This window comes from Danio rerio, chromosome 2 (assembly GCF_052040795.2).
Source record: "Danio rerio strain M-AB ecotype USA chromosome 2, GRCz13ab, whole genome shotgun sequence".
In the NCBI taxonomy this organism is placed as follows: Eukaryota; Metazoa; Chordata; class Actinopteri; order Cypriniformes; family Danionidae; genus Danio; species Danio rerio.
Genome location: NC_141022.1, coordinates 16,325,274 through 16,353,223, shown reverse-complemented (window position 1 = coordinate 16,353,223; position 27,950 = coordinate 16,325,274). Strand labels below are relative to the sequence as shown.

General features: G+C 39.4%; 2 protein-coding genes across 5 annotated transcripts in view; one reads left to right on the top strand and one right to left on the bottom strand.

Moving 5' to 3' along the window:
- Positions 1–27,950, top strand: part of sgip1b (SH3GL interacting endocytic adaptor 1b) — a 150,132-nt gene that overhangs the window by 83,111 nt on the left and 39,071 nt on the right. For 3 of the 4 annotated variants that reach the window (XM_087240568.1, XM_087240570.1, XM_087240567.1), the window contains 3 exons: positions 11,160–11,364; positions 11,447–11,558; positions 11,650–11,805. In XM_087240568.1, the coding sequence (XP_087096694.1) occupies positions 11,160–11,364; positions 11,447–11,558; positions 11,650–11,805 (473 nt within the window). The remainder of the gene's footprint in view (positions 1–11,159; positions 11,365–11,446; positions 11,559–11,649; positions 11,806–27,950) is intronic. The other variant, XM_087240569.1, reaches the window with a different exon arrangement.
- On the bottom strand, positions 6,028–9,557 carry LOC147837031 (uncharacterized). Its single transcript, XM_087240610.1, has 4 exons — positions 6,941–9,557; positions 6,628–6,858; positions 6,305–6,535; positions 6,028–6,227 (listed from the first exon to the last, which is right to left on the bottom strand). The coding sequence occupies exons 2-4, from the start codon at positions 6,658–6,660 to the stop codon at positions 6,117–6,119; spliced, it is 375 nt and encodes a 124-aa protein (XP_087096736.1). The 5' UTR covers positions 6,661–6,858; positions 6,941–9,557; the 3' UTR covers positions 6,028–6,116.

The window sequence follows — 27,950 nt, the reverse complement described above, 5'->3', positions numbered from 1 at the left end:
TCCAGACACATTTAGCAGCTAGAAATTAGTCAGATAACGTTTATATGTTCAGCTTAATGCCAACCATGTAATTAATTATCGATAAGATGCTTATGATAAATATGAGCGCGTCTATGAGCGCCAGCACACACACATATCATGTACATCTCAACATGTGAAAATGTTTCTCCATATGTTTTCATCAGTTGTTCACAATACTGATCCATCCACAGAGTTTGTGATGTAGTCAAATGTTTACAAATACAAGCGCAGCCGTTTAGAGCTCATTTCTGGTTAATGGTTTCAGAATTACCGGTATTTTGGAATGAATGTGTAAATGATCTTTTCCGGAAAAATTTCGTAACGTCCTCGCCTGTGTGAACAACGCTTTTTTGAATGTACGGGTAAAGTTGTTCCGTACATTTTCCAGATATTTACCGGTATCACTTTGTGAAAGGGGCTTATGAGTTCAAGGGTGAGCCCAACTAAACCAGTCCCTCACCTTATTACGGTGACACTAGGGCTGTAACGATACACGATATGAAATCGAAATCGCGACACTCAGATCTACGATCCTGTGTCACGGTGTGATAAGGGAGAATCGCGACACACCCCGTGACTACCTTTCCAATAACGTCACCCGTGCCTGCAAAAGTTGAGCGAGTTGAAGAAGAACATGATGAAACACTTTTTTTTCGCTCAACATTACGAGCACTGCTCCGTTTAAACCCTCGCAATATGCGTTTAACCGGGAGAGCTCGCACGGAGCTCTTAGTAAGGGACTGTCTGAATGTGTCAGGAATATCAAAAACAAAATCAACTTAACCCCACTTGACAACAGACAACGGCAGAAATATTGCCAATGCTGTCAAAGCATTGTTGTTAATGTGGCTGCGCAGAGAAGGCTGGGCGTTCACCAGATGCCCCGACTCCTCTGCAGAGGAAACTTTTTTGTAACCGTGCTGTGCGCTTTCTGTTTGACCCTTTGGGAGTTAACGTTACGAGCTGACTGACAGGTGCGCTATGCGTGAGGTCAGGAAACATGACGAAGCTTTCAGTTAAGATGAACACAGTTTCTATAGTTATACTTTATTTATAGATAAAGGTATATGGCTCTGCATATAATCACTCTATCTTGCTGGAGTTTATAACCGTTTCGCTTTACTTCAGGACGCATTAATGCCGCTCTGAAGGTCTAATGGCTGTTTTAAGTTATCCAGAGCTGGATGAATGTACAAATCTTGAATATCACGATATTGTTAAATATTACAATTGTAACAACACAGACAGCAACACTTTTGCACAATCGATACCCAGCTGATTCAGTCGTTTCAAAAGAGGACCGCGCCTCTTCTTTTTTCCTTCAACATAAAGGCAGTGAGGTGCGCCTTGTTTTCTGCCCCTTGTTCAACTGCAAGGCATAACTTGCGGAACGATAACGTATAACCCGTGCCTACAGACACATTTGCCAAAGAAGCAAAATGGAAGAAGAATATTGCTGTCTGATACAGACGTGTTGATACCAAACCAGCGCAGATGTTGACCTGGATCTGCATAATAAACGCAACAAATAGGCTTTACTTTTTATTTTTCAGCTTATAAAGCATGTATGCACATTAATGCAATATCATATTGAAACAACAAAACTGTTTACAAAAATTAAGTTGTTGTCTTTTCATCACGCAGCGCGCGCACTTGAACCGCGAGGGAGAGAGAGGAAACCATATATCAAGACATAATCTTTAAAATAATGATTTCTATTAAAAAGGTAAAAAGTTTTGTGATTATAATAATAAAAGCGGGGCATTAAATAAATGCATATTTTCCGTGGAGCGAGCAATTTGAGGAAGTCAGCGATTTTTATATGACGGAAGAAAAAACATGATTGGAAAAAAAACAGTCTATGCCGGTTATTAAAAAGAATCAGTCAGTGTTTTCGTTTTGTAATATAAAATAATTATTTAAATTTACATTTACATTTAGTCATTTAGCAGACGCTTTTATCCAAAGCGACTTACAAATGAGGACAAGGAAGCAATTTACACAACTAAGAGCAACAATGAATAAGTACTAAAGGCAAGTTTCAGGTCTGTAAAGTCTAAGAAGGGAAGTGTTAGTAGTTTTTTTTCTTTTTTTTTTTTAAACAAGTCCTCAAACCATACACAACAACTGAAACAAATCTTAAATGTACTTACAGGCTGCTGGTCTAGATGCTGCTAAAGTGCTTCTCCTAAATGAAAATAATTTAGGGCAATCCTATTTATTTTATTCATTTTATTTAGATTATTCTGCTCTTCTGTGCTAAACACTGCAGGTGCGTGAAGATGCTCTGTTGTTCTGTTCTGTTATTAATATGCTAGCATTTAAAAATAAATCAGTATTTTAAAATGCAATATTTAATGTGTCAGATACAAAAAGACATGTCAATTTGTTTAATATAAAATTAATAGCCTAGTAATCTGACCAGTTAACCGTTAATAACCGATTAATGAGCGGTGGTTGTCGGTTAGCAAAATTAACCGAAATGAGCATCCCTAGTAGCTATTTAATTTACTTTTTCTTGATTGAAAAACAATTTTTAACATGCTTGAACCATCTTCACAATGGAGTTTAGTTCTTTTTGGTTTTTCAACAGTATTTTGTTACAAAGAAAACAAAAGTGATATAGCTTTTGCTATTTATTTATTTATTTTATATATGGCTATTTATATTGTTGTATTATTGTATAATTTGCATAGTTAATATTGTTCTTTGATGTTTAGTTTAAAAAGATTTTTAAAATGCTATTTAATAAAAAATAGTTTAAATTTTTTTTTTTTCCCATCTTACAAGAAAAAAAAAATGAACCGAATTGTGGGCCAAAAATCGTGATACAAACCGAATCGTGGGTTTGGTGTATCGTTACAGCCCTAGGTGACACACAAAAAAAAAACACCTAAATTTCTCAATAAGAATCAATAAGTTCTCAATAACAATGGCATGGAAGTCAAAGCAGTCAGTAATAAGTGTATCTGCTGTTGTTTGTGGAGTTGTTTAATGATCCTCTACTGAAACTAAAGGTGTTTTATTTTACTTGTTTTTATTTAAAGTTGAAAGTGATGTCACTGTCTGTGTTTCTTGTTTCTCTTTCCTTCAGTGAGTGTGATTATTAACAGCAGGTGTTTATCAGTGTCTGAATTCACTCATTTGTATTCATTAATTCTGTCAGGTGAACTATATTAGTGAACGTGTATGGAATAGTGAACAAGACTTAAAAGTGTAATTTCAAACAGACATGAAACATTGAATCTGAACTCTTAACTCAGTTTTCTGCTGTTGGTTACTTTCTCGAAAACAAAAATGTAACAGAATAGTGAAAAAAATCGATTTTGCTGTAGAATCTGACGGTTTTAACAGCAATTTTTTTACAAAGTAAAGAAAGCTATAATTTAAAAAATTGCAAGGTGATTATATAGACCTATATTCATGATTTCACATAAATCAGCCTGCAAAAATGAATTATTTCCTTTTTTCATATCAAATTAATGTTCAACTTGACTGTTGCATAAAAATAATAGGGTAAATAACAAAGTGCAATTTAATTAACAAGCAAGTTAAATATATTTTAAATATGAAAATGAAAGACCTAAGGACTAAAACCAGCTCAAATGCTCTTGAATTACACGTGTTACAGTAATGTACATATGAACAAATATGTAATGTCCGAAAAAGCCTTTTTTAGAGGTGTTTTGACAGTTCAGAGCCACCGTACAAGCGAACTGTCAGGGTAAAGATACAAGATTCAATTACAGGTGAAACTAAATTTATTCTTTTCAAAAAACACAAAACTTCTAAAAAGTCAGTTTAAAAAAACTCAAAAGGCTGAACTCAGAAAGTAGCGCTGTTCCAGGCACTACCACCAAGTGGCAAGAAAGCGCTACCATAAACTTTACTGGGCTGTAGAAGGAGAGACGTGCAGGCTCTGGTGAGTTCCAGATTTTACCACCAAGAGACGGAAGAGCGATACCAAACGCTCGGGCAGACCAGAAGAGAAATAGCCGTTCAGGTACTGGTGGGCATTTCCCTGATCGAGGTTTAATAGCGTGAACTGGGCAGCCAGACCAAACCACAGCGAGCAGGAAGACGGGACAAAGTAGCAAAATAAAGAAGGTAGAGAGAAAAAACGAAACCAAAACAAGCTGGTGCTTGGGAGTCTGGGGAAACAGGACACGACAAGACAGATTACTCACAGTTGGATCAAGATACAAGCTTTACAAGCATGCAAAAACAGAATGCCTAGTGCCCCTGGACTCACCTCGCTGCGATGGAAGTCCACGATCAGTGACCAGTCCAAGATGTTCCGTATCGGAATTCAAGACCTCTCCTCCGCACCATAGCCCTCCCAGTCCAAAAGATAATGGAAACCCCGGCCAGAGTCAAGCAAGCTATGCTGGCGATGATGCAGTTGGGTGTCCACATGAAGAGCTAGATCCACCAGGGCATCAAAGTCTCGGGGAAGATCATGGGTGGCGATCTCGTCTTGTATTTCGTCATCCAGGCCGTCCCTAAATCTGGCACAGAGAGCTACCTCATTCCATGTACAGGCAGCTGCCATGGTTCTGCCAAAAATACATTTTACATTTAGTCATTTAGCAGACCCTTTTATCCAAAGCGACAAGGAAGCAATTTACACAACTATAAGAGCAACAATGAATAAGTGCTATAGGCAAGTCTTAGGTATGTAAAGTGTAAGAAGCCAAAACAGTTTTTTATTGTATTATTATAATTCTTTTTTAGACATAGGACCATATATATATATATGTGTGTGTGTGTGTGTGTGTGTGTGTGTGTGTGTGTGTATATATATATATATATATATATATATATATATATATATATATATATATATATATATATATATATACACACACACACACACACACACACACACACACACACACACACACACATATATATATATATATGTGTGTGTGTGTGTGTGTGTGTGTGTGTGTGTATATATATATATATATATATATGTGTATATATATATATATATATATATATATATATATATATATATACACACACACCCAAGGGTGTATATATAATATATATTATTATATATATAAGGGTGTAGTCATGCGCGTATTTGCATTGAACCATTTTGTACAAGACTTTCGGTTTGGTACACATTACAAACCAAACGATTCATTTTATATATATATATATATATCTTGACTAGTCTTCCAGTTCCTCCTGCTGAAAAGCATCCCCACAGCATGATGCTGCAACCACCATGCTTCACTGTAGGGATGTTATCCGCTTGTTAAGTGTGACGTCACCCGAAGCGGCTTCCGGGTCCAAGCGCTCTATTCAACTGAATAGGGAGACTCATGAAATGGTAATAATAAACGTTTACAAAGCGATTTAATGCTTTCAAAAATCATGACTGCAGTATATATGTCCATGCCTAATATCCGATGGCCAGAAAGTGATTCATTTTTTTATAAATTGTTACATTTTTGGTATTTGTTATGCAGCAAGCCCAAAGATTGTTGTGTACACTATGATTTTACATAAAATTAACTTTAATGTGTGATAGGAATAAAAAGTGATCATAAACAAATGATTTCTCCATAAAGTTAACCTCCACTCCACAGCAGCCCTGTCCTGACCTCTTCATGCAGCTCAAAAGACCGAGCTGTCCCGGGAGAAGCTTGCTAATAACCAGAGTTGGACCCTAGGCCATCTGGGCATTCAAAGCAGTTGCAGACCTGGACAGAGTCATCCAGCCCAGCACCTCCTTGTGCTGCAAAAGGGAGGATTTCTCCCTATGAGCTATCAACCAAGGCTGAACCTGGACAGGGGCGTCCCGCGAGACACTTTAAACACACAAGACAGGGATAATTTGTCCAAACTGGCCCATAGCCAAGGCTGAACCTGGACGAGGGCATCCCACGTAACACTTTTAACACACAAGACAGGGATAATTTGTCCCAATCGGAACGTAGCCAAGGCGAAACCTGGACGCAGCAGGCGTCCAGCTTTGAACTAAGGAGACAGGGCTCATTTGTCCCTACTGAATCTACTTTTACCACACAAATAGAGGAATAATGAAACACTGAACACCATATGACCGTTAAGTTGTACAATATTTATTCAGGACGATTCAGAGTCTTCTGTTGGTCTGTTGGTTTGAGTGGGCGAGCCCCCTGGCTTTTCCCCTTGGCTGGCCGCCCTGGCAGCGTTCTCCTGCTGGTTCTCTGCTGGAAAAGAGACACATAAAGGCCAGTTAGCCAATGCCACACGTTCTGCTTTACATGCCAAAGAGAAACTGATTTACCAGGGGAGACACGGGAGTCTCTGTCCTCTTGCGTCTTTTCCGCGGGGGGCTTTCTGTGCCCGCTGCCTCCCCATCCTCCTCCTCCACCAGGGCCCTTTCAAATAGTCTGCGGCGCTCGCGTGCTTGGAGAGGTCCGAGGTAAAGTGCGCAGAACTTATCTGAGGTTGAAGTGTCATGGCACATGAATTGCGCCACCTTGCAGCGATCCTCTGAAGAGTGTGCATTCTTTGCCTGCGTCGGAGAGAGACAGACAGGCAGAAGCTTGTTTAGGATTGAAGCCGCCAGTGGTAGTTACTCACATGAGTCGCGATGGCAGTCCGTACGTCAATAAAGGTGGGTTTGCCTGGAAGGCCCATACTGATTCACGCAGACTGAAAGTATTTGTTCAGGGTCCGACAAGGACTGGCTCTGAAAGTGAAAAAGAAATAGGTAGCCTGGCTCCCTCCGGGGAGACCAGCCTGCAGCGCCAAGAACCTGCGGAACCAGCTGTATTCCTCCCTGTTTAGAGACAACTGCGCCGCCCCAAAGGCTCTGTTTGTCTTATGCAGGGTGATCTGGCATCAGAGAACAAGCAGAGAGAAGAAGTGAGTGAGAGCATGCTACTGGTGACCCCCACCTTACTTGCGCCATACTCACGTTAATGACATAAGCAGACTCGTCTGGGCTTCTGGAGGCCTCTTCAACCTCCTGGATTGTCAGATTCTGGAAGACTCCACAGCGGTGCCTAGAGTTGGAGGTTAGGTAACCAGTCAGAAAGCCATAAAAGCGCCACTGTTGCCTAGTGTTTGGGTAGGACTCGAGGCTATCTGATGAAGGCAGTGAGGTTAGACAAATTAGACCACCAACGGTTTAATTTCCTCTCTGGGTCACCAACAGCTCTTGGCTGCTGGTGACTTATTCTCCGGGGCACCAGCAGCTCTTGGTTCAGCCAGCCACGTCTGTCTGTCTGCCCCGGGGGCAGCAGACAGGCGTGGCTGGTTTAACCAAGAACTGCTGGTGACCCGGATAGGCAGGTGGGACGTACCGACAAGTAGGCCGGGAAGGGTGGTCTCCTGTCAGGCATGGCTTGGTGGGCTCTCCCCTGGGTCTAATCAACGCCCCCGGTGAGCGCACTTAGGTTCCCGCAGATGCGTTAACGGTGCCGCTGGTAAACCACTGATGGAGCCACTGACCTCCGGGGGACTTGTGTCACGCGCTGTATCACTGGGGAGCCCCCGCGCTCCGGGGCAAGCCAAGCTCCACTCTGGGCCTGGAGCCACTGACCTCTGGGGGCCTTGTGTCACGCGCTGTATCCCCTAGAAGCCCCCACGCTCCGGGGCAAGCCAAGCTCCACTCTGGACCTGAAGCCACTGACCTCCAGGGGCCTTGTGTCACATGCTGTATCCCCAGGGAGCCCCCGCGCTCCGGGGCAAGCCAAGCTCCACTCTGGGCCTGGAGCCACTGACCTCTGGGGGCCTTGTGTCATGCGCGCTCTGCCCGAGGACCCCCCACTCTCCAGGGGCAAGCGCCTGTCCCAAAGGACCCTCTAGATTGGCACCTGATCAGTGCCCGGGCACCCCACTATTAAGCCCGGGGACACTAACTTCTCCAAACCGCACGGGCAAGACAGACGTGCTGCTGGTGACCCAACTGGCCAAGATGTACCGCTGGTGGCCCAAATGGTCTGGGTTTGTGAATGGGGCACCACCGGCCTTTGGGTCGTGGATGGGGCACCAGCGGCATGTAGTTCCAGCCTCAGGGCATAAGAAAATCTCGAGTTTGCTGCGGGGAGACAGACGCTCTCTCGCAGGTTGACAGCTTGGCTGCGTCTCCCTGCCTCCCTGGGCCGCGCGCGCTGACCTGCGGGGAAACTGATGCTCCACCGTGGGTTGACAGCTCGGCTGCGTCCTCCTGCTCCTCTAGGATGCACGCGCGGTGGCCTGTGGGGAAACGGATGCCTTGGCGCAGGTTGACAGCTCAGCTGCGTCCCTCTGCCTCCCTGGGGCGCGTGCGCGCGCTGGCCTGCGGGGAAACAAACACTCTCTCGCGGGTTGACAGCTCGGCCGCGTCCCCCTGCTCCTCCGGGATGCGCGTGCAGTGGCCTGCGGGGAAACGGACGCCTTGGCGCGGGTTGACAGCTCAGCTGCGTCCCCCTGCCTCCCCGGGGCACGCGCGTGCTAGCCTGCGGGGAAACGGACGCTCTCTCGCGGGTTGACAGCTCGGCCATGGGACCCCTGACTCCCATGGGGTTCAGCGCAGCGGCCTTGCCAGGGTTCGGACGTGCCTTCTGGGGCAACAGGCCTGCTCTTAGACCCCTGGTTCCTTCAACCGCTAAAGCCAAAATTGCCGAAGTGTCGTTTTTTTCGCCTTCACTAAAACCTCAACGGCAGGTCAGCGAAACCCGGAGTCACTCTAGCACCTCCAGGCGCGGGACATGCCGGGAGAGTGGTCTCTACCCGGGCATGGCTTGGTGGGCTCTCCCCCTGGGTCTAATCAACGCCCTTGGTGAGCGCACTTAGGTTCCCACAGATGTATAAACGGTGCCACTGGTGACCCACCAACTGACTTTGATGTGCTAGATACCCACCGTCCCCCAAATGAGTGTTAGTTGTTTCAAACAGCAAAAAAATAAAATCAATGCATTTCGTTTTCAAAATGAAATTTTTTACTTTCTCCACTAAAATGAAAGGAGGCTTGGACCCAGAAACAGTATTACATACGTCACAAACACGTCACTACTTAACAAGCAGATTAGCCTGGTGTTAAGCAGTGCCTGTTTTTCTCCGAACATAACACCTGGCATTCACTCCAAAGAGTTCAATTTTAGTCTCATCAGACCAGAGAATTTTGTTTTGGTCTGAAAAGCCTTTCAAATGCCTTCTGGCAAATTCTAGAATGGTAGTGGCTTCTGTCTGGCCACTCTACCATACAGGCCTGATTGGCGGATTGCTGCATGGATGGTTGTCCTTTTATAAGGTTCTTCTCTCTCTACAGAAGAACGCTGGAGCTCCTACAGAGTGACCATCAGGTTATTGATCACCTCCCTGACTAAGGCCCTTCTCCTCTGATAACTCAGCTTAAATGGCCAGCCAGCTCTAGGAAGAGTCCTTGTGGTTTCAAACATTTTTAACTTACGGATGATGAAGGCCACTGTGCTCATTTTAACGTTCAGAGCAGCAGAATATTTTTGTATCCATCTCCAGCCTTGTGCCTCGAGACAATCCTGTCTCAGAGGTCTATAAACAATTGCTTTTGTCTTCATGCTTCTTTTGTTCTTTGACATGCACATCAACCCTTGGACCTTATATAGACAGGTGTATGCCTTTTCAAATCATGTCCAATCATCTAAAATTGCAACAGGTGAACTCCAATTAAGCTGCTGAAACATCTCAAGAATGATTAGTGGAAACAGAATCTACCTGATCTCAATTTAGAGCTGCATGGCAAAGGCTGTCAATACTTATGCACATGTGATTTTTCTTTTTTCTTTTCTTTTCTTTTTTTATAAATTTGCAACAATTTAAAATAAAATTTTTTCACATTGTCATTATGGAATGAATTTAATCTATTTTGGAATGTAATGTTTATAAGCATATGTAAATTGTAATACATAAATAATTTGCTAATTATTCTAATAATTTTCAGGATTTATATATATATATATATATATATATATATATATATATATGTATATACATACATACATACATACATACATACATATATATATATATATATATATATATATATATATATATATATATATATATATATATATATATATATATATATGTATGTATGTATGTATGTATGTATATATATATATATATATATATATATATATATATATATATATATATATATATATATGTATATATATATATATATATATATATATATATATATATATATATATATATATATATGTATGTATATATATGTATGTATGTATGTATGTATATACATATATATATATTTATATATATACACATACATATATATATATATATATATATATATATATTATATATATATATGTATGTATATATATATATATATATATATATATATATATATATATATATATATATATATATATATTATATATATGTATGTATATATATATATATATATATATATATATATATATATGTATGTATATATATATATATATATATATATATATATATATATATGTATATGTATATATATATATATATATATATATATATATATATATATATATATATATATATATATATATATATACCTTTTTTGGGTTAACTATCCCAATAAATCTATGCTTCAAAGTTACAATTGTGTAAATTGTAAATGTGTAAATGTTACAATTTAAATTGAAATGTTATATTGTTTTTTTTTTTATTGTTTTTTTTTTTAAATAGCACAATGGATTTAAATCTGAAAAAGTACATACATCATATAAAAACGTAATTTACAGTGGTTGTCAGGTGCTGGAAAAGTTGAAAAAGGAACCCTGTAAGAGAAACCAAAATTCTTTTGAATTTATAACCTATGAATGCTCAAAACAAAACCGTCAACAATGATAGAAAAATAAACTCTTATGTTTACACTAACATCAACTAACACTATTTTATTGCAACTGAGAGATGAAAAGGAAGAGCACTACAGTAAAACTCTGCCCTCTAATAGCATTCCTTACATTGGACGTACATCACAATACTGAAGTAAATTTGGTAGGAATACATGGTTCGCATAAATATCTGCTGTAAGTAAATGCATTGTACCCATGTAAATCCAGATCCAGCAGACTATAAACAAACAACAGCACTGGAGGGTGAACTTGAATGACAGTCTGAACTAGACATCATAATTTTACAGTTTCATTTCTCCTCAGGCCCGTCCATTCAGCCCCCCCATCCACTCCTGGAGTCCTCCTCCATTTGCTCCTCTGGCAAGAGCTGAGAGCACATCCTCTATATCCTCTGTCACTTCCCTGAGCGCAGCCTCCACTCCTACACTAGGCAGAGAACTCAACCTTTCTGTGTCAGGTGGGCCACAGAGCTGTCCCAAGTCAGTTTTGCAGATTATGTTGTGTGATGGTAATAATAATATGCCACAATACCTTAAGTCCAGAATGCTATGACTCTTAAACCTTACAATTCAATCGCTTTCTGTATTCAGCGTGTTCCAGAGGTCCAAGTCCTCTCACAATGGGACCCCAGGACACACTACCAGTAGCAGCCGCTTTCACAGAGACCATCAGCACCTACTTTAAAGGAGCAGATCCCACTAAGTAAGAACACATTTTAAAGTTCTAAAGACATTTTACCTAAATTGAATGAAGCTGTCCTTATTCTTCTCTTGTGTCTTGCTGTGTGTTGTAGGTGTTTGGTGAAGATCACTGGTGAGATGGTGCTGTCTTTTCCAGCAGGGATCACCAGACACTTCTCCAGCCATCCCAGTCCACCAGTACTTACTTTTACCATAAGCCAGTACAGCCGGCTGGAGCAGGTCCTTCCCAACCCGCAACTTCTGTGCTGGTAACATCTGCATTAGTGATGTCTAATTAGCGAACAAATGGTTAATTTGCACCCACTATGAAGGAGAACTTATTTTAAAGGAATAGCTTACTTTACTCCAAAACAAAAATGTGCTTTTGATTTTGCAAGGGTCTTTTTTCCCTTTTATTACAATATTACAGAAGCTTTTAGGGATTTCAGAAATTGATTATTTTTAAAATAAATTTTTTTTGCCAAGTGCAGAGACAACAGAACTTATTTTTCAACAAATTTTTGAAAATAATTGTCTTTGCCATGATGACAGTACATATTTTACTAGTTATTTTTTCAGGATGTTAGTATTCTATACTTAAAGTTCTATTTAAAAACTTAACTTGTTTAATTAGGTTAACTAGGCAAATTAGGTTAATTAGGCAAGTCGTTGGACAACATTGGTTTGTTCTGCAGCCAAATGAATAAAAAAATCTAGAAGAAAAAATATAAAATTAAAAATTATGGCATACTGTTAAAAATGTTGTTGCTCTGTTAAACAGCACATGGGAAATTCATTAATTCATTAATTTTCTTTTTGGCTTAGTCCCTTTATTAATCCGGGGTCACCACAGTGGTATGAACCGCCAACTTATCCAGCAGTTTTTTTTTTATGCAGCGGATGCCCTTCCAGCCACAACCCATCTCTGGGAAACATTCACACACACTCATTCACACTCATACACTACGGACAATTTAGGCTACCCAATTCACCTGTACCGCTTGTCTTTGGACTGTGGGGGAAACCGAAGGACACCCATGTGAACGCAGGGACAACATGCAAACTCTAAAGGTCTAAAGAAGTTGGTCCATGCATGAAACTGAATGCTTTGGGTATGCTTTCTGGAAAACCACTATGGGGATTTCGAAAGAGTATAAAAACAGGAAAATGAAATGCCGATGAGTTGGCGGCATCAGCGTGCACAGCTGCCATCATTTACAATTAATCTTGTATAAAGACGCAGCTCGTGCCACGCCAAGACATCATTTTCTAGCTGAAAGAGCCTTTTACGTCTAACAGCTAAGGGGCAATCCAAACATTGCATTTCCATTTCCCCCCCTTGGGGAACGAGGGTTACTTTAGTAACCGCTTCGTTCCCCATTGGGAGGGAAACTTCAATTTTATGTGGAAAACTTCCACTATGGGGAAATCTATGGGCCTTCCAACATGTCCCCTGGCTCTTGCTTAACATGTTTCTGATTTAGATATATTTTTAAGAGTCATAAAAATACACCTAGCATGCAGTCCCAATAGTGAGGATGCTGTGGAGGCATCCGAATGGGGAGACCTGGTGGCAAAAAGGCACATGAACTAGCCCTGAGAAGAGGGAGTATTAATGTGAGAAGATGGTTAGCGGTGAAGGAAGACACAAATCCGCCTAAGAGGGGGGACTTCATCGTGATTGAGTGAGCATATGGGATCGCCAGTGGGGATCACGCATACCAGGCACCTATACCCAGAACGCAGGCCGACCAGCAGGCCAACAACATAATGGGTCAAGCACCTGACTCCTCAACTGAGTCAGATGCTGGGGGCCTCGGTGGAAATCAGCAGGGTTTGCCAAGTGGGGAACTCAATTGGCAAAGCGAGAAAGCACACGTCTTGTGTGTTAGAGAGAAAGGAGTAGCAAGCGTTTTACTACACCTAACTGACTTTTCTTAGTCACCGGGGTTTCCTAGCACACATAAGGAAATCGGCTCCACTTGAGGATTAAAAATCTCGCAAATGTATTAGGTGTCGCCCAGCCCGCAGCTCTACAATGTCTGTTAGAGAGGTGCCACGTGCTAACACCCAAGAGGATGCGCCCTCCAAATGGAGTGCAGCCCGCTCCTGGGGAACATGGCTCACCCTGGCTCTGATGGCGAGGGAAATGGCATCCACTGTTCGCTGGGCCAACCTCTGTTTAGATACGGCACTGTATAAGTCCAACTATTAGCCCAATGACGAAACTAACAGCATGGTCAAAGGTTAAATGCATGTAAACCTTTTCTAGTGCTTCTCAAAAGAATTTTGTTATTTATTATAATTTATTTATATTCGTTTTTTAGCTCCGAATTTAATCTGACTCCAATTTAAGTGATCCTAAAATGTAGACTGCATTTTTAATTGTAGAACGGATCACATTCATCATTTATGACTTAATGTAGAGTTTACTTTATATCTGTTCTCTTACTCTTCGGTTATACGTTCATTAGGGACCAAACACCGCTCAGAGTTCCACGCCCCGGGTTTGCGCATCTTCTAACGGACAGTATGCAAACACTCTAAAATTAGTCAGAGGTTGCAGGATTAACTAATATTCAAATAGGCCGGTTGCCAAATGCTCACACATTCCTAAACGAATAGCAAGAAATAGCCAAGCCCATGCAACTTGCTAGAATCAGCGATTAGATGATTGAAAGTCATCTCTATGTCATCTCCATGATGACATGCCCAAAACGTCTCTGTACAGTCAAATGTGCCTTAAAATCAAAATCTAACCTTGTTAAATCATAAAGGTAGCGTAAGACTCCATTTAATCTACTGGATATAAAAGATTTCGGGAGAATTCAGAATGAATCAAAACTTAACATTTTATTCGGCAGGCTAAATTGTATTCTGCCAATTACATAATAAAACAATCAGGTTTTAGACTAGAAAAAAATCAAGCCACATTGAATACTATTCATCAATTAGAAATTTATGGGAAAATATCAGATGATCCTAAAGAGATTTCAAAGTACTGCTCTGCCTATTATAGTAACCTGTATATATCACAATTTGATGATAAACCCTCTAACGATTTTCTAAATTCAGTGGGTGAGATTGAAAAAAAATAGACAGTACACTAAAAAAAATTATTCAAAAATGATTCCTTGGATTTTCTCAAATTTTTTTTTTTACATTAAGTGGTTGTAAACAATTTATTTGGGCTGAATTTAAACAAACAAATTGAGTTGAACATTATTAAACTTAATTTGTTTGATTAAATTCAACACAAATACATTTTTGCAAAAGTTCTGCATTCAACACTTTTTCAGTGTACGGATAACTTTATGTGTGACGAACATATTAAATTAGAAGAAGTGATCAACTCGATTCATAATTTAAAAAACTATAAATGCCCAGGTACTGACGGTTTGACATCAGAGTTTTATAAACTATTTGCTGAGCATTTAGCCCCTTTTCTTCTTCTGGTATTTTCTGAAAGTTTATCTAATTCTATTCTTCCAGCTACTATGACTTGAGGGTTAATTACCCTTATTCCATAAAAATGCCAATAGTTCAATTAAACTTAAATATGGAACTACTTCTAGATTTTAATTAAAAAGAGGTATTAGACAGGGTTGTCCCATCTCCCATTATCTTTTTCTACTTGTTACTCAATTATTATCTCTAAATATTAAAAAAGTACCCTTAATGGTATCTCAATTGCGAATAGAGAAGATATTTTAAGTCAGTTAGCTGATGACACAGCCCTCTGTTTGAAAAATAGTGACTATCGCTCACGTTTGGATTTACTAACAATGAACTGAACGTGGGAATGTGCGCAGCTTCACGGCAGCTTTCTGGCTGGCGTACGCATATTTTATGTGCGTGTCTGTTTTATTTCCATTGGCGACTCCTAGAGGCAGTTGTGTTAAATTCCTCTCTACAAAGTGTCTGAGCCTTTCAATGGCAACTGTATAAGACGGGTTCATCTAGCAGGTATATAAGGTTTCCATACCATACAGTTGACCAGCTAAACATTAAAGCACAATTTGCAGCGGTCGCCTGTTTTCCCCAATGTAATCTGAGCTATCTACTGCACGCACATTGCTATAAACACACTATCTGAAGATGAATTTGCATGCGTCAATCAGAAACATTTCCATTCAATAAATGTGCAAATAAAATATGATGCACAAACTTATTGATGATTCCTACTTGTCTTTCTTGTGATAAATAGTGGGCAAAATCTGATATGTAGCGGGGAAAAAAAGAAGAAAGAGTTCATCAGACGCTGGATTCGAGCCGAGTTCATGTTCGAACGTGTCAATACATGATCACATGCGTCTTACGAGGTGCGCCACTGAGACTGTTAAGGATACTGAAACATTTTACAGATATAAACCACACTATTTCTTTTTTTTAATGGACTCAGTGCGATGTTCAGACCCAACTGTGTTAACCGCATCAGCTAAACTCTCCCACTCTATTTTTTCTTTTGTTGTTAATTCTGGAGAACAAACTTGCAAATAACACCGCTTTTCTCCGGTCTACCTCCGAAAGCAGCACCTCCAATTCACATTCTGTTCAAAGTTTCTCTTTTTGCTAGCTTTTGCCTTTGCTTTTTCGTTGGGTTTTGCCATTAGCATAGTCATTAGCATATTCATACGGGGGAGGAGTTAGGGAGGGGTTTTGTGCTCGTGCATGTTGCGCTCAGTTTTATGTTCATTCGGATGTACAAAAGAATATGCGTGAGATTCGGCGTACGCAGTGTTTCATACATCTGAATTTTTTTCTGCGTACGCACATTTACAGCTTTGTGCGTACGCAATGTTTTAGTAAGATTTCCACGCAAGTCTTCGTACATGAGGCCCCTGGTCTGTACTTAAATATTAATAAATATGAATTGATGGCTGTTAAAGAATGTGATGTTAATAATATGTATAATATATAATATGTAACATTCCTATAAAAGATAGGGTTAAATACTTTGAAATTATTATTGTTGAAGACCAATTGAAAAGATGTCCTCTTAATTTAAACCCATTAATTGATAAAACAAAAAAAAAGTTTAATTTTTGGCTTCAGAGAGACCTCTCTCTTAAGGGGAGAGCTCTTCTTACAAAGGCTAAAGGTATAGCCAGACTGACATATCCCTCTTTAGCGTTATATTTTGATAACCACACTAATAAAGATATAGATAAAAATGCTATTTGATCTTTATAGAAAAATCGAACTCATTATAATAAAAAAACTGTAATTATGAATTCGTATGAGAATGGTGGCCTAGACTTTAATTTCCTAGACTTCACCACAATAATCCACACCTTTAAGGTTATTTGGATTAAACACCATTTAAAAAAAACCTAATTCTATTTGGAATTTTATCCCTCATTATGTCTTTTCAAATATTGGTGGTCTTAATTTAATTTTGATGTGCAATTATAATATAGATAAAATCCCAGTTAAATTATCTGCCTTCCACAGACAAGTGCTGCTATCATTGTCATTAATATATAAGCATAATTTCTCCCCACATCGCTATTTCATTTGGAATAATAGACACATTTTATACAAGCGAAAATCTCTTTTTTTAAATAATTGGTTTGAAAACAAATTTAAGAAGGTGTACTCTTTTCTTACAATGAATTCCTCTCTCATTACAAAATCTCAATTACCCAACAAGAATTTTCAACTGTTATAAATTCAATTCCTTCAGGGGTCCATATGTTATTTAGAGGTATTAACCAAGTCCATGCTTTTGATGCATTGTCTTTTGATATCACTAAATCATATGTGTGCAAAACCTGTTTTAATATATATACCAAGAGAAATAATAAAGCTATCCATACCCTTTTCCAAAGAGAATTTATTACTGTTCCTTATATTCAATCTTATTGGATGTCTTTATTAAAGGATCAACTGATTTGCTGGAAAAAAGTGTGGCTGTTACCACAGAAATACCATGTTAGAAATAAAATTATATAAATATCTTATAAACTTCTCCACAGATTTTATCCAGCAAAACAATATTTACAAAAATTTTAAAGTGGGATTGATATAAATTAAATTTTTTGTAATGAGTATAAGGAGACTGCGTTACACTTATTTTGGCATTGCGCATAGTGAGGTGCAAAAATGTATTTATAACAAATTACAGTGCTCTAAACCTCTATCATTGTTGTGGGAAAATATACTTTTTTGGCATTTCTTTGTACAATATTCAAGAGGAAATTTGTTTTTATTTAATTAATTGAATTATTTTACAAAAAAAAATTTACATTCATAAATGTAAATTTACCAATAAGAAACACAACTTTAAGATGTTGATGACGGAATTATGCTTATTAATTAGTAGTATCAGAGACTCTTTAAATAAGAAAACCCTATGCACTTTAAAACTTTGTGAACTCTATAATGTATTTATTTATATATTATATATATATATATATATATATATATATATATATATATATATATATATATATATATATATATATATATATATATGTATTTGATTTATGCTTACCCCCTGGCATGTATATGTATATTTCTTTTTGTACTGTTAAAATGTTATAAAAATAAATAAATAAATAAATAAATAAATAAATAAATAAATAAATAAATAAATAAATAAATAAATAAATAAATAAATAAATAAATAAATAAAAACAAAACAAAACAAAACATCAGGAAGCCAATTCAGAGATGAGACCATAACGATTCAACATCCATTACTCAAAGATAAATCAAAGAATGATAGATACATACCTGACGAGAGAAGTACGTTGCAGCATAAGTCATAAGAGATGCTACAACGGGGTGTCTTTCTACAAGATCCCTTCCGACCCATTACACAAATATTCCTTATATACTCAACTCATAACAAGCAGCCATAAATTTAAGACAATAGAAGGCTCACCAAGAACCTTGCCTTGTGAATTTGAAGAGTTAACCATCTCCAAGGAGGTGGAGCATCTGGCAGAGATCTTATCAAAGCCAAAAACCAAATCAACATATACAAGTGAAATAATACAGTGAAGTTAAGACCACTTTATCAATCACACAGATCCATTTAAAATGATACCAAACATGAATATAGTGATACAAGATATACCATATTAAAACATTGGATATTTTATGTGAAATGTGCTCTAATAAGTAAGTCAGTTAAAGGTCAAGAAGGGGGGTTGGGGTAAAAGGAGAAGAGTGCGTTCCTGCATTCTTCCCTGATCTTGTCAAAGACATACAGTCAAGAAGATTTAATCAGGATGATTTGAATACAGTAGTTGAACAGCTGGTTTCCTGATCACTTCTCAGATCAGAAAGTCTATTGTAGTATTGCATAGCAATTCTTGTGGTCTTGTCTCATGAAATTCCATAAGAGTTGTTAGGGTCTGATATTCTGGAATCTTACAGTCCTCCCTTGGTCCCTTGGAGCAATTCTGAGCAGTCTCCAAGGGAACACAAGATCATTTGGATGGCTTTGGTGAGCGATGATGTTGGTTGTAGAAGCAATGTTGTCACCTGAAATCACACCATCATGCATATGGAGTTGAGCATGTGCTCAAGTGGCTGCTCAGGCATTTCTGCCATCAGCTTCGTTGGATTTGTGTCCATCTGTGGTGGTATTCAGTGCATAGGATGACAAAGTTCACTGCACTGATCAAACATGTTGCAAGTCTCATTGCACTTTGAGAAACATTTATGTGCATTAGATCCTCCCCAGGTCATTATCTGCTCCACTGAAAAGACCTTTGTCAGCGTAAGACATAAGGTGAGGTTCACAGGGCAATTTATTTTTTCAGGTTAAGGAACAATGTCACTGATGATGCTCCACTGTATGTGTGACAGCTGGACAAGTTTTGAATGACCATGCAATAGTTGAATATCAATGAGCTTTGCATCACTGTGGAATGGGTAAACACAAAACATAATAACCATGTTCAAAGTGTGAGAGGTAAATAAGGTCTTAATAAGTCCTAAATTTAGTTGTAAATCTCCAGATGCTTCACTCCCAGGATGGCAATATAATTAAAAAAAAATATTTGATATGAGTAATTTGGAGAAAAGGTGCTGTTAAGAATTAAATTAAAAATCCTTAATCAAAAAGAGATTTAACCAAAACGTAACAAAATACAGGGATTAAAAATATAATCCCTGGTGCCCCCACGCTCTCTCTCCCCAAAATATATACCAAAAACACAACCACTAAGATTTAACAAGAAAGTGTGATTTATTTACAGAAATAAGGAGCAAAAATAACATCAGGAGGGATTCAGCCAAAATAAATGACAATAAACCAAGCTAACTAAATTAGATTAAACTTCCCTGGAAAACAAATAAAATAAAATACAGAAAACTTACCTCCCTACTAACAAACACAGGAGAAAACGAAAATAACAAATAAGGCACCAAACCTCCCTACATGCTCCAAGCCCGACAGGGAGACAGAAAACCGGGCTTCAATCGCCGGTTTAAAAATTAACACAACGGCATCTCAATATACAAGCAAACACTCATTGGATCACGTTCTCCACTGAGTACAAGCGGGGAAATCGAGAGAGAGCGAGGAACCATCGAACCCATGTTCTCTGCAGGTTTTTATAGCCGCCGCCAATCCAAGCGCCAATCATGGTCCGTCCCAACGTAATCCGCTGCACCTGCAAATACTTAGAGCGAGAAAGAGAGAGAGAGCGAGAGAGAGAGAGAGAGAGAAAGAGAGCGCGAGAGAGAAACCACACACAAGCCTACACTACACTACTCGTAACACCTCCCCACCAAAAAAGATGCAAACAAGCAGTTTGTATCTACCCAACTAACTTAAACCTCAACTTCAGCACCATGAACTCTGGACAGCGCATCCGCAACCACATTTTGCGAACCTTTCTTATGCCGTATATCCAAATTAAATTCCTGGACTTCCAAAGACCAACGCATTAATCACTGGTTTGAATTGCGCATCCTATCCAAAAAAACAAGAGGATGATGATCAGTGTACACACGAATTGGGAACGAACTTCCACCCAAATAAATCCCAAAATGTTGCAACGCTAAAAGTAGTGCTAAAGCCTCCTTCTCGATTGCACTATATCTGCGTTGACATGCTGTACATTTTTTTGAGAAATAGCACACTGGATGATCAATACCCATCTCACTTTCCTGAATTAGAACAGCTCCAGCCCCAGTAGCAGAAGCATCCACTTCCAATTTAAAGGGACGCTCAAAGTCCGGTGCTGAAAGAATAGGAGCGTTACACAGCAAATCTTTTGCTGCTCGAAAAGCCTGATCACATGCAGCAGACCACACAAAAACTCTTTCGGTGCTCAGAAGATCAGTTAGTGGAGACACAACACTAGCAAAGTTACGGCAGAATCCTCTGTAGTATCCTGACATACTCAAAAATCTACTCAACTCTCTTTTATTCCCTGGCACTGGGAATTCCACAATAGACGCAATTTTTGCATCAACTGGACACACATGTCCCTGACCTACCTTTTTTCGTAGGTACACTACGGTGGCCTTGGCGAATTCACATTTAGCTAGATTTAAAGTTAGACAGGCATTAACCAGACGTGCAAACACTTCACGTAAAGAAACCATATGCTCCTCCCAGCTAGAAGAATAGATCACAATATCGTCGAGATAAGCTTCGCATTTCTCAACACCACTTAATACGATGCGCATTAATCGCTGAAAGGTTGACGGTGCGTTGCGCATCCCGAAAGCCATTACAGAGTACTGCATAAAATCGTCAGGGGTCACAAAAGCTGAAATTTCAGAGGCTCGTGACGTAAGTGGAATTTGCCAATACCCTTTAAGAAGATCTAATTTTGTCACAAACCTGGCAGGACCGACTCGATCTATGCAATCTTCCATACGTGGCAATGGGAATGAATCGGGCTTTGTAACTGCATTGACTTTCCGATAGTCAGTGCAGAAACGAACCGACAAGTCAGACTTGGGGACTAATAGACAAGGTGAACTCCATGCACTCAAACTGGGACTCGCAAAATGATTTTGCCGTAAATACTCAACCTCAGCTTTCATCAAGTCACGTGTTTTTGGATTAAGACGATAAGGATGTTGTTTTACCAGTCGTGCATCAGCAACATCTATATCATGTGTAATCACAGTGGTTTGGGAAGGAATGTCACTAAAGAGAGAGCGATGATTTTCAAGTAACTCAACAATATCGCTTTTTTGATCTGAAGATAAATAACTTAAATGCGAATCCAAGTCATTTAATATAACAGAATTTGTCAAACGACCGCAGGGTACAGAGAAATCCTGATCAATCTCATCAGCTACAGAGGACGCAACTAAACTTGGTTTGACAGCAGGTAGATGAGCATCACTTTTCACATAAGCCTTAAGCATATTGACATGGACCATACGAGATTTTTTTCGCCGGTCAGGAGTGCAAACTAAATATTTAGTGTCAGACAACTTCTTGGTCACCATGTATGGACCTAAAAACTTTGACTGTAAAGCCGAGCCTGGCGTAGCCAGCAACACCAAAACTGAATCATCCGGCTGGAATGAACGAGACACACTTTTGCGATCATAACGCACTTTCATTTCAGCCTGAGCCTCAGCTAAATTAGTCCTTGCTTTTTCACAAGCATTACGAATACGTTCCCTAATTGAATTCACATATTCAGATACAGGTACCATTTGTTTATTGTCAGCAACTAATCGTTCGCTTAATAATTTTAAGTATCCCCGTAAACCATAAGCAAAAACAAGCTCAGCAGGGCTATAACCCAATGATTCTTGAACAGTCTCTCTGATAGCAAACATCAGTAAAGGAAGATCTTCAGCCCAGTCTGAGTTGGACTCAACACAATGAGCACGCATCATTGATTTGAGCGTTTGATGAAATCGCTCGAGAGCGCCCTGCGACTGTGGATGGTATGCACTTGACACTACATGACTTACTGAAATTCCTTGCAATACTTGTTCAAACAATTCAGATTTAAAATTTGTTCCCTGGTCTGTCCGAATAATGCGAGGTAAACCAAAAGTGGAGCAAAACTTTACCAGCTCTTTAACGATAGTTTTCGCTTTAAGATTTCGTAATGGTATTGCCTCGGAGTAGCGCGTTGCAGCGCACATTAACGTCAAAATATACTGATAACCACTTTTTGATTTTGGCAAAGGGCCGACGCAGTCTAAAATGAGGCGCTCAAAAGGCTCTCCCATCACTGGAATAGGCTGCAAAGGAGCTGGAGGAATGTTCTGATTGGGTTTCCCAGCGATCTGACAAACGTGACACGCACGACAAAAATCTGACACAGCAGAGCGTAAACCAGGCCAATAAAAATACTTAGCCACTTGTGTAAACGTTTTATTAATGCTCAAATGACCAGATAGAGCGTGATCATGAGCAAGTTTAAGAACTACTGTTCGATACTCAAAAGGCAACACTATTTGGTAATCTGGACTGAAACCCACTTCTTTAGCTTTTTGTGACAGCCACTTACGCATTAGTACGCCTCTGTCCCAGAAGTATTGCACATCCTCATCTGTGTCGCTCTCTACTTTGCCCTCGGCAGCTTCAACACAGCGCACAAGAGAAGGATCCGACCTTTGAGCTTTACCAAGTTGTTCTCTCCCCATAGACAAAGCCTCGTAACCAGTAACATCATCTGTTTTAAACACACTAGGTCGAACAGATAATTTAAACTCCGTTGGATTGTCTGGAAAAGACATAAATGTGTCAATATCACTACCACTGTTTCGCGCCTGTGCACGAGTAACTGCGCACGCAGAGAATATTGAAGGAAATTTAGTACCAGGTTTAGCTCACAAACAGGACGTGCGGCCACCACTGGATGAGTAAAAACCTTAACACCGGCCAGGTCATTCCCCAAAATTAAACTGACCCCTTCTACTGGCAGTTTTGCACGCACTCCCAACTGAACTGGACCTGAAACCAAATCAGATGTCAAACACACAGTATGAAGAGGAACTTTTACACAGCCCAGCTCTATGCCACGAACCAGCACATCAGTCCCAGAGTAGGTTTTACTTGAAAAAGGTAGTACATTTTCAAGAATAAAAGATTAAGCAGCACCTGTGTCTCGCAAGATGTTAATGGTTTTCGTTGCAGAATCAGGATTAACTGATACAGTGCCCTTGAACACAAATGGAGAGAAAACAGAAGCATCTGAACAACTTTGATCATGACTGTTAGACACCGTCTCAAGAACCACATTAGCTACACTTTTAGATTTTACAGTGTTTTTCTTCTTCCATGATTTACAGTCAGCAATCAAATGATTCGGGTCTAAACAATAAAAACAAACCCTTCTATTTTCGATATTCTTACCCTGCTCTTTACGTGGCTCGATGGAGCGCGCACCAAACTTTGAGTGCGTGAAAGGCTTCTCAGTGTTCACAAGCACTGGCGCACCGTAACTTTGGCTAGAAGCAGAGGAAAAAGCAGTCTTATGAGTGAGCGTGTATTTGTCTGTCAACACTGCTGCAGCTGAAATAGAATTCACTTTTTGTTCATTGAGATAAACAACTAAATTGTCAGGCAAACAGCTCTTAAAATCTTCTAGCAGAATTAATTCTTGTAACTGCTCAAAAGTAGTCGTTTTAGATGCTGCGCACCACTTCTCCAGCAAAACTTTCTTGTCGCGAGCAAAACTAACAAACATCTGCTTTACAGATTTAGTGTAATTGCGAAACTTTTGTCTATACGCTTCGGGGACAAGTTCATAAACCCGCAGCACTGCAGCTTTCACAGAGTCATAATTTAGAGATTCTTCAATAGGCAAAGAAGAACAAATCTCCTGCGCCTTACCTACTAAACTGCATTGCAGCATTAACGCCAACATATCCTTAGGCCACTTCAGCTTTGCAGCGATTCGCTCAAACGCAATAAAATATGCGTCAACCTCTGACTCTCGAAAAGGAGGGACAAGCTTGATATGCTTACTTAGATCAAACAGAACAGCTGATGTACGTTCATCTCTAGGCTGAGTCAATGCAGAAGATACAGCAGGTGGATCAATAAGTGAACTAGCTTCCTTTTGAGTCATCTCAAGTTTACGAATTTGCAAAACATGATTTTCGTGTTCTTGTCGTTTAATTTGTAACTCTAATTCTTTAAGTTGTATTTGCAATACAAGATCAGATTCAACTGTAACGGTATCAGCCGACACAGCCGCCTCAACAGCGCAATTCTCCATCTCAGTTTTTTGTTCACTCTCTTCACACAACAACCCTTGTTTAACCAATTCAATAAATACAGCAGATTTAATTACTTGTTTAGAAGCAGTACTTACTACAGAAATATTTAAAACATCTGCAATCTGTAATAGATCTCTTTTATGGAACTTATTAAACTGCTGCACACTCACATTTGAAATGAATTCATCAATATCTAACTCTATAATGAATCAAGACATACATCTGAAATTCCTTTTCAAATCATCAAATAAACAGGGTTAACTGAATCTTCAAATACAGCATATTTGAGAGTGCCAATAACAAACATCCAAAAAGACTAGATAAACAACAATTGTATATGCTCAAAAAGCAAACAGGGCCTCAATCGTCATTTATACAAACAAAAACCAAATAGACGAGCCCCCAATTGTTATGAATTAAATTAAAAATCCTTAATCAAAAAGAGATTTAACCAAAACGTAACAAAATACAGGGATTAAAAATATAATCCCTGGTGCCCCCGCGCTCTCTCTCCCTAAAATATATACCAAAAACACAACCACTAAGAATTAACAAGAAAGTATGATTTATTTACAGAAATAAGGAGCAAAAATAACATCAGGAGGGATTCAGCCAAAATAAATGACAATAAACCAAGCTAACTAAATTAGATTAAAATTCTCTGGAAAACAAATAAAATAAAATACAGAAAACTTACCTCCCTACTAACAAACACAGAAGAAAACGAAAATAACAAATAAGGCACCAAACCTCCCTACATGCTCCAAGCCCGACAGAGAGACTGAAAACCGGGCTTCAATCGCCGGTTTAAAAATTAACACAACGGCATCTCAATATACAAGCAAACACTCATTGGATCACGTTCTCCACTGAGTACAAGCGGGGAAATCGAGAGAGAGCGAGGAACCATCGAACCCATGTTCTCTGCAGGTTTTTATAGCCGCCGCCAATCCAAGCGCCAATCATGGTCTGTCCCAACATAATCCGCTGCACCTGCAAATACTTAGAGCGAGAAAGAGAGAGAGAGAGCGAGAGCGAGAGCGAGAGAGAGAGACAGAGAAAGAGAGCACGAGAGAGAAACCACACACAAGCCTACACTACACTACTCGTAACAGTGCACAAGCCAATATAATCAGTATTTTTTACCAGTGGTATGCATTACTACATCAATACACAGCACTTTGAAAAACCATAAAGTTACAAAGTTGTTTATCACAATTGATATTTAAATAATATTTCTACATTGTACTATATGTATGAGCTGTATAATGTATGATAGATTTGAATGATATAAATCATTTTTAACCTGGATAGTCGACATATACCAGTTAAAAATACTGTGAGGTTGTGGTAATGAATGTATGTTCGTGTGTTTGTGTGCATGAGATGGGTAAGGTTTACTGCATGTGTGCATGAGATAAGTAGCGGTATACTGGTAGGCCATGCAGAGAGACATGTGGTAGTGTGTTTGTTGGGTGTGATAAATACCTTTATCACCCATCTCAGATCAAGCTGTGTGTTCTGTCTGGATACAGGCAGGTTTAGGCAGTAATCCACCTAAATGGTGAAATAAATGCAGAGAGAAACACAAATTATATTAAAATAGATGGTGCTATTTCAATTTTCCATACATGGTCTTAGCCAGACAGGATTTACAATTGGCATCAAATGAAATGCCATTAGAATTTGTACTGGTTTACAAAGACATATCATTATCATGATCATGTTTTTGCAAAGCAAAAGGTTCAGATAAACTGAGCATTGATGTTCAGATTTTAGCATATGATTTAAAATTTATTTTGCATTTGAACTTTCAGTCTGCCATAATGTGAGTTTCAGGAAACTCAGATCTACTGAGATATTTATTGTTCACACTGGTCAGATCTCTGTTTGAAGCATCAGTTCATCAATTTGAATGCTGTGCTTTTTATTTAGCAATGAAAATTTAGGAATGCTGATCAAATTTTACGATACATCTCTGTATTTTATACATAATTTTCTGCCAAAGTTAATGTTGCACACAACTTTGAGTACATGCCCATTTGAATTAATCTCCTGATTAAATGTTAATACTAGGTGGTTTTCCCAGAGAGGGATAATTTAGTTTAAAACAATTTTACCCCATACTTTCAAGGGGAAAATACAGATATGTACCTCCCCTTGTTACTTAGTTACAACTTTAAGTAAACTATGCACAGTTTAGACTAATATACTTCTGTAAAGAAGACATTTTCTTTGTTAATGTAGTTATGAAATAAACTTTAGCCTCAGGGCTAATGTACTCCTTTTTGTGGTTTAAACTGCAACTTTATTGAGGATAGCACAGTTTTTCCACTTTTAGGAGACATTTTCTGAAACCTTACAGCACTTTCCTTCTGCTGATCACTGTAACAGATAAATAGCTGCTCAAAGGATCTACTGAGTACCGTCTGTAAAATACGTGAACCGCAAACAGGAAACAGCAATAAAGGGGCTGGGTCTGCCTTCTCTGTGGGCAGTGCTTTGCAGGTTCACTACATAGTTTAAAACGAACGCTGTAGGAACCTAGGGCACCTAGGTGAGCCGGGGTCTCAGAAAGACATGAGAGTGGGCCGGCCCATAATGCTGACACATTTCGCTGACTGAAAATGCTTCTAGATACCCGCCCATTGGACCAATGCCAACGCAACCAGTAGAGGTTTCTACCTGGACAGAAATCTTAAAAATACTGAGTTGAGTGGATTGAGCAGACCTCTCCTAAGAGAGATCTCCAAATGGGTAAGAGAGGTGAACAGGAATTAATTATCCACTTAGTGGCGCCCTGGGGCAGGGGTGCTGATTGACTGCGGGATGCTTGGCGCTTCTGCTTGGCTGGAGGTGCAGTCAGAGGCAGCGGAGCCAATCTTAAAGCCACAGCCAAGTGCCCTCGGCGAAAAGCAGTGGATGTGGTATGGCTCTGCCCGGGGGAGCAGTCTTACAATTCTGTCGATAGATGACCTCACCCATCTGCTTCGGCTGCTTCTTCACTGACGGTGTCACCGAACAGGCCAGCCTGGGATATGGGTGTGTCAAGAAATGGAATTTTGTCAACATCATGCATATCAGCCAGGTTTAGTCAGAGGTGGCGTTCTTGAACCACTAATGTGACCATCGTTCTTCTCAGGGCACATGCAGCCAACTTGGTGGTACAAAGAGCATAGCCGGTTGCGGAGCAGAGCTCATGCTCTGGCCTGGATTGATACCATCCTTGATACCATCCTATAAA